Genomic DNA, 12,312 nt, shown 5'->3' on the forward strand with positions numbered 1-12,312 from the left:
GCTAATCTTGAGAAGCTTTTACAGTTACTGCATTTTAACAATATAAAATTCATTTTATAATCATATATAATTCAGTAGCTATTTACTGTAGATACTACTATTTTATCTGCAAGAGAGAAAAGAAGTGCAAAAAGTGAAGAAATGAATCGTGAAGAGAGGACAGTTACTATTGCTTTGGCACAAAATAAATCTACATGAATAAAAATGACATGAATTCTTCCTTTGCTCGGACACATTAACTACCAGAACTCATTGTACCTACAGGCCAACTGTTCATTTCTTTAGTTCATAAACTGAATAAAACAACAATTTGATACATTTCAATAGTAATAGAATATTGAAATAAATTCTCAGTCCACAAATGAAGTACTATTAAACGCATTCGATTTATTTAAAAACCTTCACAGATGTTAGTCTGCCAGTTTGATTACCATCCATTACAAAACGAGAAATAATAGAGTATACTGCAATGCTTATCAGCATATGATAAGTATTTGATTATCAGCAAAGTTCACTCATTCATATTCAGCCCTTGATTTTTTAACAGAGGAATATGTATCTTGATAAGCAAAAACAAACAAAAAAACAACAACAAAAAAATTGTTCATAATACAACTACTGCAATATACCAGGAACTCAATCAAATATCTCTGAATATAAAATCCACCCATCAACAGTGTCCACGCTCCAATAACTCATACAGAATCCAGCTAATTTACATAAACACACCAGTAGATGAAGCTTTAACATATCTCTCCTTAAAGAGCCAGAGTTTGACAGGTATCTTCACACAGAGAGGACACTCTAGGAATAAATAACATTTTTGTTGACCCTTATACAACATTTTAATCCAAAAACTTTTGTTTTGACCATAGCTCTACACTTAAACCTAATCTTATGCCTAAAATCAAATTTAATGACACTGATGTAGCACCAAACATTGATTGTAAGTCTAAACTTCACAAAGACTATAAACTGCTTCTTTAAATCTCAATCTTCTTTTAATCTCAATGTTGTTCCATGGCCAACAAAGATTGATCCAAGAACATGTCAAACTCAGCAAAATCAGGTTCTGCCGTCATGAAACATATCATCACAAAAAATCCAGTAAACAATCAAATTAATTAAAAGAAACAGAAAAAAAAGACTATATAAATACAATATTCCAAAACTTCTATGCTAAACTCTGTGTCATTATTACCTTATTATTACTATAACTTTTATTATTATTGATAATATTGTTGCCGTCATCACAAAATATTATTATTATCACCAACATCTTTATTATTATTAGCATGCATTTGCTAATTACATACAGCTACTATTATTCAGATTGTCACTGCTTAAAAAAAATTCAGTAGCTAAATACTGTACTAAACACTATGATATAATTCTTGCTGTAGCTACATGTACAGGTCAGTGACAGAGATGTAAAAAGTGAAGAAAGTAAACAAGTCATCCATGTTTCGAGGAGCACAGAGAGAACATTAAAAGCGATGTTGTTTCCAGCTGGAAGGAGACGTCAGAACCTGAAGAGATACAGACTTTATGTTTCATGTTTCATGAGTTCATTTTATGACTAAATAAACCTGTACTTTACACTTACTGGTAAAGAGGCACAGAGAGATGAATCCTATGAGTCCAGACAGAAATGAAGTCGTGAGTCTGTCAAAAGGAAAAAAGATTTCATCCATATATTGCAATAAATTGAATATGAATATGGATGCATTTTTGTAATTTAATGCACTTTGTCAATACGCAGTAAAAAAATCATGGGTCTTATATGTGTGTGTATATATATATGTGTATATATATATATATGTGTGTATATATATATATGTGTGTGTATATATATATATATATATATATATATACAGTGTGAGTGTGACCAGTGTAAGGAACAGCTGCAACAGAAAAGATATCCAATGAAATCATATTAGATTAAAAACAGAGCCTCTATATATAATGATTACTGCATTACATCACTGTCATTGTTGAAACATTTAACACAGATTTAATATTCTCTAATAAGCAAAGCAAAATTATACTTATCCTACATGTTTGAGTCTCTCTGGTTGAGTCAGGCGGAGCGGAGGAGGCTGTGAAAACAGTTCATCAGACTGTGATGTGATACGAGTTTTACTGTGTGGCTGTTACAGCTAAAGCTTTTGAAAGATAATATAATAGAATGTTAATAAAAATAAACATTCTAAAATAGTAACCATGTTGAAAAAAGCAGAATGATCAAAGCAATCTTGAACATTTTGCGGCTTTTCTACCTGCAGACATGAGACTTGCCTTTGTTAAATTCTCTGTGTGTTTTCTGTCTTCTGCTTATTAGAACTACAATTATGAGATAGTGATCACAAAATCTGAATATGAATCTACATTTTTGAATGTTTTTTGAAATTCAACACGTTTGTTTTACACTTGACTGTGTAAAAGAATGATGAACATTTGAGAACGTTCAAGGTGGAGTAAAACAAGGCCTTCTTGATTTACAAACTGAATCACTCACAGGTTTTCATGGTAGTTGTAGTTTGTTCAGTGATGGTTGATGGTGAAACTGCAGAGACAATTAATCAGCATTATGAGTTTCACTTTATATCATTGGCAAACTTTAAAGCAAACTAAGACGGTTAAAGGTTCAGGCCACCTAAATATAAATAAAATACCATATGTCACTTCACATTGACATGGGTTAGTGAGCATCTTTAATTGCCATATTTGCAGATGTATAGTACAAAATTAGTAGTTAAGCTGACAAAATCTTTTCTATAATGCATGGCAAAACGTTATCTGTTAGGAATAACCAAATGTTTTTTTCTGTTAAACGGAATTTAAGTTTATGCAACAAGTGTCACGCCCAGACGTGAACTCGAGTCTCTGGTGCGCTGAGCCACAGGAGAGATTGAGTAGGACCCAAACGAAACACTACAAGCAGGATCTCAAGAAAAAGGTAGATTTATTAGACAAAAAGGTGGGCCAGCAGAATCTAACAAAAGTTCTTCTCAGATCGAGGCATTTAACAAAAGAGCAAAATAAACAGGAGAAAAATGAAAGCTCCACGAGGGGAAAAAGCCTAAACCCAAGAGTTCTAACAGAGAGATTAACTCAGGATACCTTACTTCAGGTTGCTTGGGAAGAATTAGAGCAGGCAGAAAACACAGGGTGACGGCTCAAACCAAGTGAGGAACCCAGGCAAAATACATTGCTTAAATACACTGAGGGGAAACAAGGCACAGGTGGCCTGAGTGAGGCTTCACAAGGTCACACAAGGAAGAAATAAGGCAAAAAGGGAACACGGGGACCTCTAGAGGCACGGAGATACAACAACCGCAAATGGGATATGACAGGACACCCCCCCCCTTTAAGAACGACTCCTGACGTTCCTTCCAGAACCCCCTGGCCTCCGGGTGCGAAATTCCCGAATCAAACTTGGGTCCAAGATGTCCTTGGCTGGAACCCAGGAGCGTTCCTCCGGGCCGTAGCCCTCCCAGTCCACCAGATACTGCAATGAGTTCTGGACCCTCCGGGAGTCCAGTATCCGACGGACTGTGTAGGCTGGCCGGCCATCGATGATCCTGGGAGGTGGAGGGGGTCTGCGAAGTGGAGCAAATGGAGAAGACAAAACAGGTTTTAGCAATGAGACATGGAATGTTGGGTTAATTCTAAGCGAACGAGGAAGGAACAAACGATATGAAACAGGGTTTACTTTCCTTGCTATTCGAAAAGGACCAATGCATTTCTGGGACAGCTTCCTTGATTCAAGCCGAAGCGGCAGGTTCTTGGTGGCCAACCAGACTCTTTGACCAACTCGTAGATTAGGGGCTGTCCTACGGTGGCGATTAGCTTGATGCTGGTATCTCTGGGAGGTCTGAAGAAGGGAATTCCTAGCTTTCCTCCAGGTCTGCCGACAGCGTTGGACAAAGCGCTGGGCCGAGGGAACACCGACCTGAGATTCCTCCTCTGGGAACAATGGAGGGGTATACCCGAACTGGCATTCAAAAGGGGACAGTCCAGTGGCTGAGGAACGGAGGGTATTGTGGGCATACTCAGCCCATATGATGTAGGTGGCCCAAGAGGTGGGGTTATTGGCGGCCATACAGCGCAGGGTGGTCTCCAGATCCTGATTAATTCGTTCCGTTTGGCCATTAGATTCTGGATGGAATCCAGACGATAGATTGACGGTGGCCCCAATCAGCTTGCAGAAAGCTCCCCAAAACCTGGACGAGAACTGGGGCCCTCGATCTGAAACGACATCCAGGGGAATTCCAAACACTCGGAAGACATGGACCATGAGGAGTTCGGCCATCTCTTTGGACGATGTCAATTTGGGCAGGGGAATGAACCATGCGGCCTTAGAGAACCGGTCCACAACCACCAGGATGACCGTGTTTCCCTGGGATGGGGGGAGTCCAGTCACAAAGTCCAGAGAAAGATGTGACCATGGTCTACGGGGAATGGGTAAGGGATGGAGCAGTCCCTGAGGTCGTTGATGCCCAGACTTTCCCTGGCTGCACACAGGGCAGGCCTCTACATAGATCCTTACATCCTTCTTGATTGATGGCCACCAAAACCACCGTTGGAGGAAGTCAAGCGTGCGAGCTGTCCCTGGATGGCATGTTAAGGGAGACTCATGACCCCACTGCAAGACCCGGCCCCGGACAGAATGAGGAACATACAGGCGTCCCACGGGACCTCCTCCTGGATCTGGTTCCTGGGCATGAGCCTCTCGCACCACCCTCACCAGGTCCCACTGAAGGGGAGCAACGATCCTAGACCTCGGAATAATCGATGCCAGAGGCTTCTCCTGTGTCTCGGGAGAGTAGGCTCGGGACAGGGCATCTGGCTTGGTGTTCTTGGTGCCAGGTCTGTAAGACAGAAAAAACTGAAAACGATTAAAAAAACAGGGACCATCGGGCTTGCCGAGGGTTTAGCCGCTTAGCCTGCTGGAGATACTCCAGGTTCTTGTGGTCAGTTAGAACCTGGAAAGGATGCTGTGCACCCTCGAGCCAGTGGCGCCATTCCTCCAAGGCGAGTTTAACTGCGAGCAATTCTCTATCCCCCACATGGTAATTGCTCTCAGCAGCGGACAGGCGACGGGACATGAATGCACAAGGGTGTAACTTCCCATCCTTCCCCCTTTGTGACAGAATGGCCCCTACGCCCACCTCAGATGCATCCACCTCCACCACAAAAGATATCTCAGGATCAGGGATAGAGAGGATGGGAGCAGAAGTAAAGCGGCGCTTGAGATTCTCGAAAGCCTCTCCTGCCTCTGGACCCCAGTAAAACTTGACTCCTCCCTTGGTCAGTGCTGTCAGGGGGGCCACTACAGAACTAAAGTTTTTAATAGACATCCTATAAAAATTTGCGAAGCCAATAAAACGTTGTACCTCCTTGACTGTGGTAGGAATAGGCCAGTTGAGGACAGCTTCGACCTTCTTGGGGTCCACTTCCACATGGCCAGGGGTGATGATGAACCCGAGAAATTGAGCCTGAGTGACGTGAAACTCACATTTTTCAGGTCTTACATAGAGATGGTTATCTAGAAGTCTCTGGAGAACCCTACTGACATGCCCCTCATGTTCCTTCAACAAGCTAGAAAAAATTAATATGTCATCAAGATATACGAAGACAAATTTATCAAGCATGTCCCGGAGAACATCATTTATCAGCGCTTGGAACACTGCAGGTGTATTGGTGAGGCCGAAGGGCATTACCAGATACTCATAATGTCCTGTGGGAGTGTTAAAAGCCGTCTTCCATTCATCCCCCTGCCGAATCCTCACAAGATGGTAAGCATTGCGAAGATCCAGTTTAGTAAAAACGGAAGCCCCTTGTAGTAGCTCAAAGGCAGTGGCCATGAGAGGAAGAGGATATCGATTCCGGACTGTGATCTTGTTGAGTCCCCGGTAATCAATGCACGGCCTAAGACCTCCATCTTTCTTCCCTACAAAAAAGAATCCTGCTCCAGCTGGGGAAGTAGAAGTACGAATGATGCCGGCTGCCAAGGACTCCTTAAATGTAGATATCCATAGCTTTGCGCTCAGGGGAAGACAAGGAGAAGATCCGACCTCTGGGAGGACAGGAGCCAGGTAGGAGCTCAATGGCACAGTCATAGGGGCGGTGAGGTGGTAAGGAGGTGGCTCAAAACTTGCTACACACAGCTTTAAACTGATGATAAGAACTTGGGACTTTGGACAGATCCACAGATTCTTGAAATATAGAACTAGAGACTGAGGGATTCTGAGGTAGACAGGTGAGAAGGCAAGTAGGACCCCAGCTCAGAATGGTGCCAGCGGACCAGTCTATTCGGGGGTTATGTCTGTGCAGCCAGGGGTAACCCAGGATAACAGGATACTCTGGTGAGTCAATAAGATAAAAGGTCTCCTTCTGCTGGTGTTGATAGATGGTGAGTCGTAGGGACTGAGTGGCCTCTGTTACTCTGCCTGGCTTCAATGGTCTGCCATCCAACGCTGTGACTGCCTGGGGATGAGGAAGAAGTTGAGTAGGAACCCCGAGTTTCTTAGCCAAGGTTAGATCCAGGAAGTCACCCGCCGCACCTGAATCAATCATGGCCTGGACCTGATGTTGGTGGCCCTCCCAGGCCAGAGTGGCAGGTACTGCTAGCACGGTGTTAGCAGGAGGAGCTCTTATTTTCCCCATCACAGCCCTCCTGGAGCTGGACGGGGACCACCGTTTCCCGAGAGCTCGGGGCAACTGGAGCGGAAGTGGCCGAAAACACCGCAGTACAGGCAACGTCGCTCCCGCATGCGACGTTCCCGCTCAGTGGGAGAGAGTCTGGAACGACCCAACTGCATGTCCTCAATGGAATTATGACCTAGTTCAGGGACTGGGGAGACCTTGGACTCTGGATTACAACCTGGGGAAAATGATCTGTTCACAGGTAGTTGGGAGTGTGACACCTTGCGGCGGGCCATCTTTCGCTCTCTTAGCCGATTGTCCAGACGGATGGCCATCGTAATTAGGGACTCGAGATCAGTAGCAGGTTCTCGGGTGGCTAACTCATCTTGTAGGGGCTCAGACAAACCTCCTAGAAAGCAGTCCATCAGTGCCTCGTCATTCCACCCACTCCCTGCTGCAATGGTCCGAAACTCAATGGCAAAATCTGCAGTGCTGCAAGAACCTTGATTAAGAGAAAGCAGGCTCTTGGAAGCTTCTCGACCACTGACTGGGTGATCAAACACTTGCTTAAATTCTTTTTTGAAGGCTGTGTAGGATTCACAACAGGCATCCTGTGATTGCCACACCGCAGAGGCCCAGGAGAGTGCCCTGTCTGAGAGAAGGGTAATTATATAAGCGATCTTGGCTCGCTCTGTTGGGAAACTTGAGGGTTGGAGCTCGAAGATCAGAGAGCACCGAGTTAGAAAACCCTGGCAGGAGCTAGGATCCCCAGCAAATGGCTTGGGAGGTGGCAATCTGGGTTCTGCAGCTAAAGTGTGCGCGTTGCAACTTGGGGCCGAAGCGGCGGGAGATACTATGGCAGAGGGCGGTACTGTGGCAGGGAGTCGGTCAAAGAGTTGGTGAATTGAGCTCATAACATCAGCAAGAAGTTGAGAGTGTTTAGCCATTAGCTCCTCCTGATGACTGAGAACAGCTTCACGACGTTGGAAAGACGACTCATGTTGCGCAATCACTGCAAGGAGGTCCTTAGAGGCAAGTGTCTCTGGGTCCATGGCTGACTTGGTTTTTCTGTCACGCCCAGGCGTGAACTCGGGTCTCTGGTGCGGTAGTATAGAGTACTATACTATACTATACTAGATTGAGTAGGACCCAAACGAAACACTACAAGCAGGATCTCAAGAAAAAGGTAGATTTATTAGACAAAAAGGTGGGCCAGCAGAATCTAACAAAAGTTCTTCTCAGATCGAGGCATTTAACAAAAGAGCAAAATAAACAGGAGAAAAATGAAAGCTCCTCGAGGGGAAAAAACCTAAACCCAAGAGTTCTAACAAACAGAGAGATTAACTCAGGATACCTTACTTCAGGTTGCTTGGGAAGAATTAGAGAGCAGGCAGAAAACACAGGGTTGACGGCTCAAACCAAGTGAGGAACCCAGGCAAAATACATTGCTTAAATACACTGAGGGGAAACAAGGCACAGGTGGCCTGAGTGAGGCTTAACAAGGTCACACAAGGAAGAAATAAGGCAAAAAGGGAACACAGGGGACCTCTAGAGGCACGGAGATACATCAACCGCAAATGGGATATGACAACAAGATTACAACAATCATTTCAAACAAATCGATTTTGGTAGGAAAATGTAATTAAATTTAATGGAAAAATTTATTGTTATTTTATTTTTATATTAAATATTTATATATAATCTATAATAATATAATTAATAATAAATTATAATCTATAGATAGATAGATAGATAGATGATAGATAGATAGATAGATTATATACTGTCACCAAGCCAGCAGAGGGAGCCCTTATCTCTGGATGACCTGTGATCACTTCCTCTGCTGCTACTTCCTGTTTTGAGGCTATAAATTCTGAAGCAGGCCCCTCACCTTCAGGTTGCATTGTTTGATTGGTAGTTTGTTTAAAGTTAGCCTAGCCTTGTGTTTCCCTTGTTCTAGATCAGTGGTTCCAAACCGGTGTGCCGCGGCACTAAGGGGTGCCGTGAGATCTTTTGAGGGTGCCGCCAAAATTTCAACAAAATTTTTTTATTAAGGCAGAATCAGTCTAAACAGTATTCTCATATCATCTAGGACTAGGTATAAGGTGTTGTTGCATGCAAACTCTCGAAATGAAACAAATAAATAAATAATAATAAAAAAGCTACGGAGATTTTAAATATCTATTTCCTTATAAGGGTGCCGGGAACTTTTGAAAGGCTTTCCAAGGGTGCCTCAAACAAGAAAAGGTTGGGAACCACTGTTCTAGATTCTTTGGTTTTGACCCTGCCTGTCTTTAATCTCTTTGATTGTTTGCTGCCTGGCTCGACCTCTGCCTGTTTTTTGGATTCTGTTGTTGCCTTGCCTCTTATACTCCTGTTTGATGTGTTTTGATGTCTGCCTGCTTTAACTATGCCTTCAGCCAATAAAAGCCTGCGAATGGATCCGCACGTCTCAGACCCCTCTATCATTACAACCTAGAAGAATTGCTGTTGTTTTGAAGGCAAAGGGTGGTCACACCAAATACTGACTTGATTTAGATTTGTCTTTTGTTCGTTTGTGAAAGCATTCTTTGTTTACAGTATTTTTTATCACCTGCCTAAAACTTACACAGTACTGTATATCTTATTATAACCAAGACAATCATCTGCCAAAAGACTGTATGATTAAATGCTTATGAGAGATAGGGCTGACTTAACTTATTTACCTAACCTGAGAATAAGCAAAATAAGGAGATTTTACCACTGTGAAACTATATTTTATACTAAATTATATACTTATATACTTATTTGTATGGAAAGAAGTTGATGTTATACAGAGATTTGAAAAAGAACATGATTACATGATTTGCCATTTTTAAAGCAAAGTTTGTTGTTGGTACAGTTCCCAAAATATGAAAAATAGCAAGTCACATAGTTGTGATGTAACTTGATATCACATCTATGTTGGTTTACATAAAAAGAAAAACCTTACTTTGGACTGTCACTGGATCAGAATGAAGAGACGCTTTGTTCATCACAGTGTAGAAGCAGATTATTCTCACAGATGAGCTCTGACCTCCCGACCAAATACTGATCTGAGATCCAGTGAGTGAAAGCTTACATGATGAGTTCGGTTTTGAGTTATTTTGTCTTTCATTTATGTAAAAGTAACACATATTCATCTTCAGATCTTCAGTATTCTCACAACTCAGCTGAACTGTGTCTGTTTCCAGAATAACTGAAGCAGATGCTGACAACCTGGCCAGAGGAAGACCTAACGAACAAACATGTTGATGTGTTCAGAGAGATGGTGGCACTTAACAATGACCTTAACAATAACCTTAACCTTAAAATTACAACAGTACAAACATCGATTCGTTGAATCCTGTGATGTTTCATAGCATTAGTTTGTTCAACAAAATACTAAAACCTGGACAATAATAGCAACATTTCAAATATTGATCGACATGCATGCTGTCAATCACTAAGTAATGGCTTTTTATTTGCATCCTGTAGACAAAATACTTCTGAATTCAACACAAGTGTATTTTTGTAGTCACAAAAAATCAAAAGGAGATGCAGAATATAATAATAAAAACGTCTAAAAAACATGACATGTTTATTTAATAAAAATCTATTTTGTTTAGTTTCTCCTCTCAGGGATTTCTTTTTTTTTCCACAAATTTGTCAGACATAGTCTTACTCTCTGACATATCATCTAAGATAACACGATTAACTGCTTTAACTTAACTTCCTTCCTTTCTAAATGTGTCAGATTGTACGCTTGCCAAAGCCACACTGTACTTTAGTGTTTTTTTGTGTAAGAAGCAAGACTTTGCAAATTACTGGTTGAGTGTCTGATATGCTGATCCATATAGTAATGACTAGATTGCTTGTATTGATCAGATCAGTTTTCATAAAATGCTACTTGCTTAATTATTGGTTATACTGGATACAGAATTATACAGGTGTCTCTCTTCAATAAACGTGCTGATGTTTGTGCTCACCTTTCAAGGTGATCGTGTCACTGTGTGGGGATCTGATCTCAGGTTCAGTCTTGGAGGAATAAACACAGCTCAGCCGTCTCCTGTTCACTGATCGTGTGAAGAGTTCACTATGACTTAAGTAATACATACAGTGACTTTTCTCTCCAGACGAACTCCTCTGAGAGACACGCTGACACAGAAGACCACCATCTTCAGTGTAGAAGCTACAGATGAAATCAGCTTCGACTGAGAGGGGTATTTCACATGATATAATGTCCTGATCTTCATTAACACCAATGGAGGGTTTCTGAAGTGAATCTGTTCAAAGATAAAGGATTCAATTATCAAAAACACTGCCTTAACAGTTTCCAAACCGGACGAACAGCAGGGAAATCTCTCACCCAACACAGTCACTGTAGCAGGAGTAGAATGAGATGATGGTTTGTGTATACCGTGGTTTTCTATTGTAAAGTAACAGTAAATATCTATTGATTCAGGTGATTTCACAGCTGCCCATCTGAGCACTTCAGCACCAGTGAGATCCAGCTCACACGATGAACTGACATTTATATTCTTCACTTCTCTGTTTGTGTAGAAATAACACTGATCCACACGTTCTGATGTCTCACAGATGATCTTCACTGTGCTGGACTCTCTTATGACATCTGGAGATACTTTTACAGCAGGAGATTCTGAAACAACACAAAACAGATCAATACGTTAAATCTAACCACTGACAGTGTTTACAGACATGATAATATTCTGATATTAATCACATATTTTAGATTCTAAAAACCCAAATCAGACAAATTATGAACAAAATCTAAATACTCTACAACGAAATGACTTTGTCAGATGTAGCCTAATACATAGGTCTACGCATAGCCTAATCATTTTCATGTTAAAGTATTTTTAATTGACGCTTTGCTCACTAAATATGTAAGCATACAGTATTTAATCAATATTAAACAACGGAGATGACTTACTTTGAGACTGAACATCCATCAGGAGATGCAAAACAACGAAGGTGAACAACTTCATTTCCGCTAGAAGGAGAACAAAGACGATACTCACACAATAGGAGAATTAGGAAGTAGTACATCAGACGACAGGAAACATCACGCTTTGTGGAGAGCTTTTTATGAAGAAGATAGTGATCATAGTTGTGCGTGCTGCAAACCTTAGTATAGCAGTGGGTGGAGTCCGGCTGTTTATTTTTTAATATCACGTTTTTCTAGCTATGAAGGTTAAAAAACGTCCATTTAAATGCGTCTTGCCATTTAGATTTTTGATTAATATTTGATGCCCTACTTTGCTTAGCAAACTTAAAAGTCATTTAACAGAAGTTATGGCTGAATCGATTTGTGTTTTGTGAGCATGAGAAAAATAAAAGAGTTGATCTTGACTGCATTCATTGTTAAAGTAAATGTATATATAAAAGTTAAAGAAGTGGGTATCTCGGGGAATGGGACCTTAAGAGAAGAAAACGAACCTTTTATCCAAATAAAATGAAAATTAGTTTGTGTCAGCTTATTCTATCCATCATTATTTGAACCAGTAAACTGCATTTTAATTTCAGGGTTATAAAAATAAAATAAAAAGTACACAGACCTCTTAGACAGCATTTTTTTTTCTTGGACGAAAATTAGACTGTGAGGAATAAACCTAGTCTGTACAATGGTACACATAAAAGCCT

General features: G+C 41.2%; 1 protein-coding gene across 5 annotated transcripts; it reads right to left on the bottom strand.

Annotated features, from left to right (window-relative positions):
* Nucleotides 1-379: 379 nt before the first annotated feature.
* On the bottom strand, nt 380-11,741 carry LOC122354572. 5 transcript variants are annotated; one of them, XR_006252127.1, is made up of 8 exons: nt 11,603-11,741; nt 11,018-11,308; nt 10,638-10,934; nt 9,623-9,904; nt 2,519-2,566; nt 2,058-2,165; nt 1,607-1,665; nt 380-1,529 (listed from the first exon to the last, which is right to left on the bottom strand). XR_006252127.1 is itself a non-coding variant. In XM_043252810.1 (8 exons), exons 1-7 carry the CDS (start codon nt 11,655-11,657, stop codon nt 1,634-1,636), a joined length of 1,047 nt encoding a protein of 348 aa, XP_043108745.1. In that variant the 5' UTR covers nt 11,658-11,741; the 3' UTR covers nt 380-1,529; nt 1,607-1,633. The 5 variants fall into 5 exon arrangements, 2 of the variants coding, with proteins under 2 accessions (XP_043108745.1, XP_043108746.1); XR_006252126.1 differs by having other exon boundaries at nt 2,058-2,343; XM_043252810.1 differs by having other exon boundaries at nt 2,058-2,099.
* Nucleotides 11,742-12,312: the final 571 nt, after the last annotated feature.

Source organism: Puntigrus tetrazona, chromosome 11 (genome assembly GCF_018831695.1).
Source record: "Puntigrus tetrazona isolate hp1 chromosome 11, ASM1883169v1, whole genome shotgun sequence".
Lineage (NCBI taxonomy): Eukaryota > Metazoa > Chordata > Actinopteri > Cypriniformes > Cyprinidae > Puntigrus > Puntigrus tetrazona.

Coding starts and splice junctions, on each gene's coding strand:
- LOC122354572 (XM_043252810.1), bottom strand. CDS start 11,657: ATGAAGTTGTTCACCTTCGTTGTTTTGCATCTCCTGATGGATGTTCAG. Junction 9,905..10,637: donor TGACACGATCACCTTGAAAG/GTGAGCACAAAC, acceptor TTTGTTCGTTAG/GTCTTCCTCTGGCCAGGTTG. Junction 2,100..2,518: donor TACAACTACCATGAAAACCT/GTGAGTGATTCA, acceptor CTGTTTTCACAG/CCTCCTCCGCTCCGCCTGAC.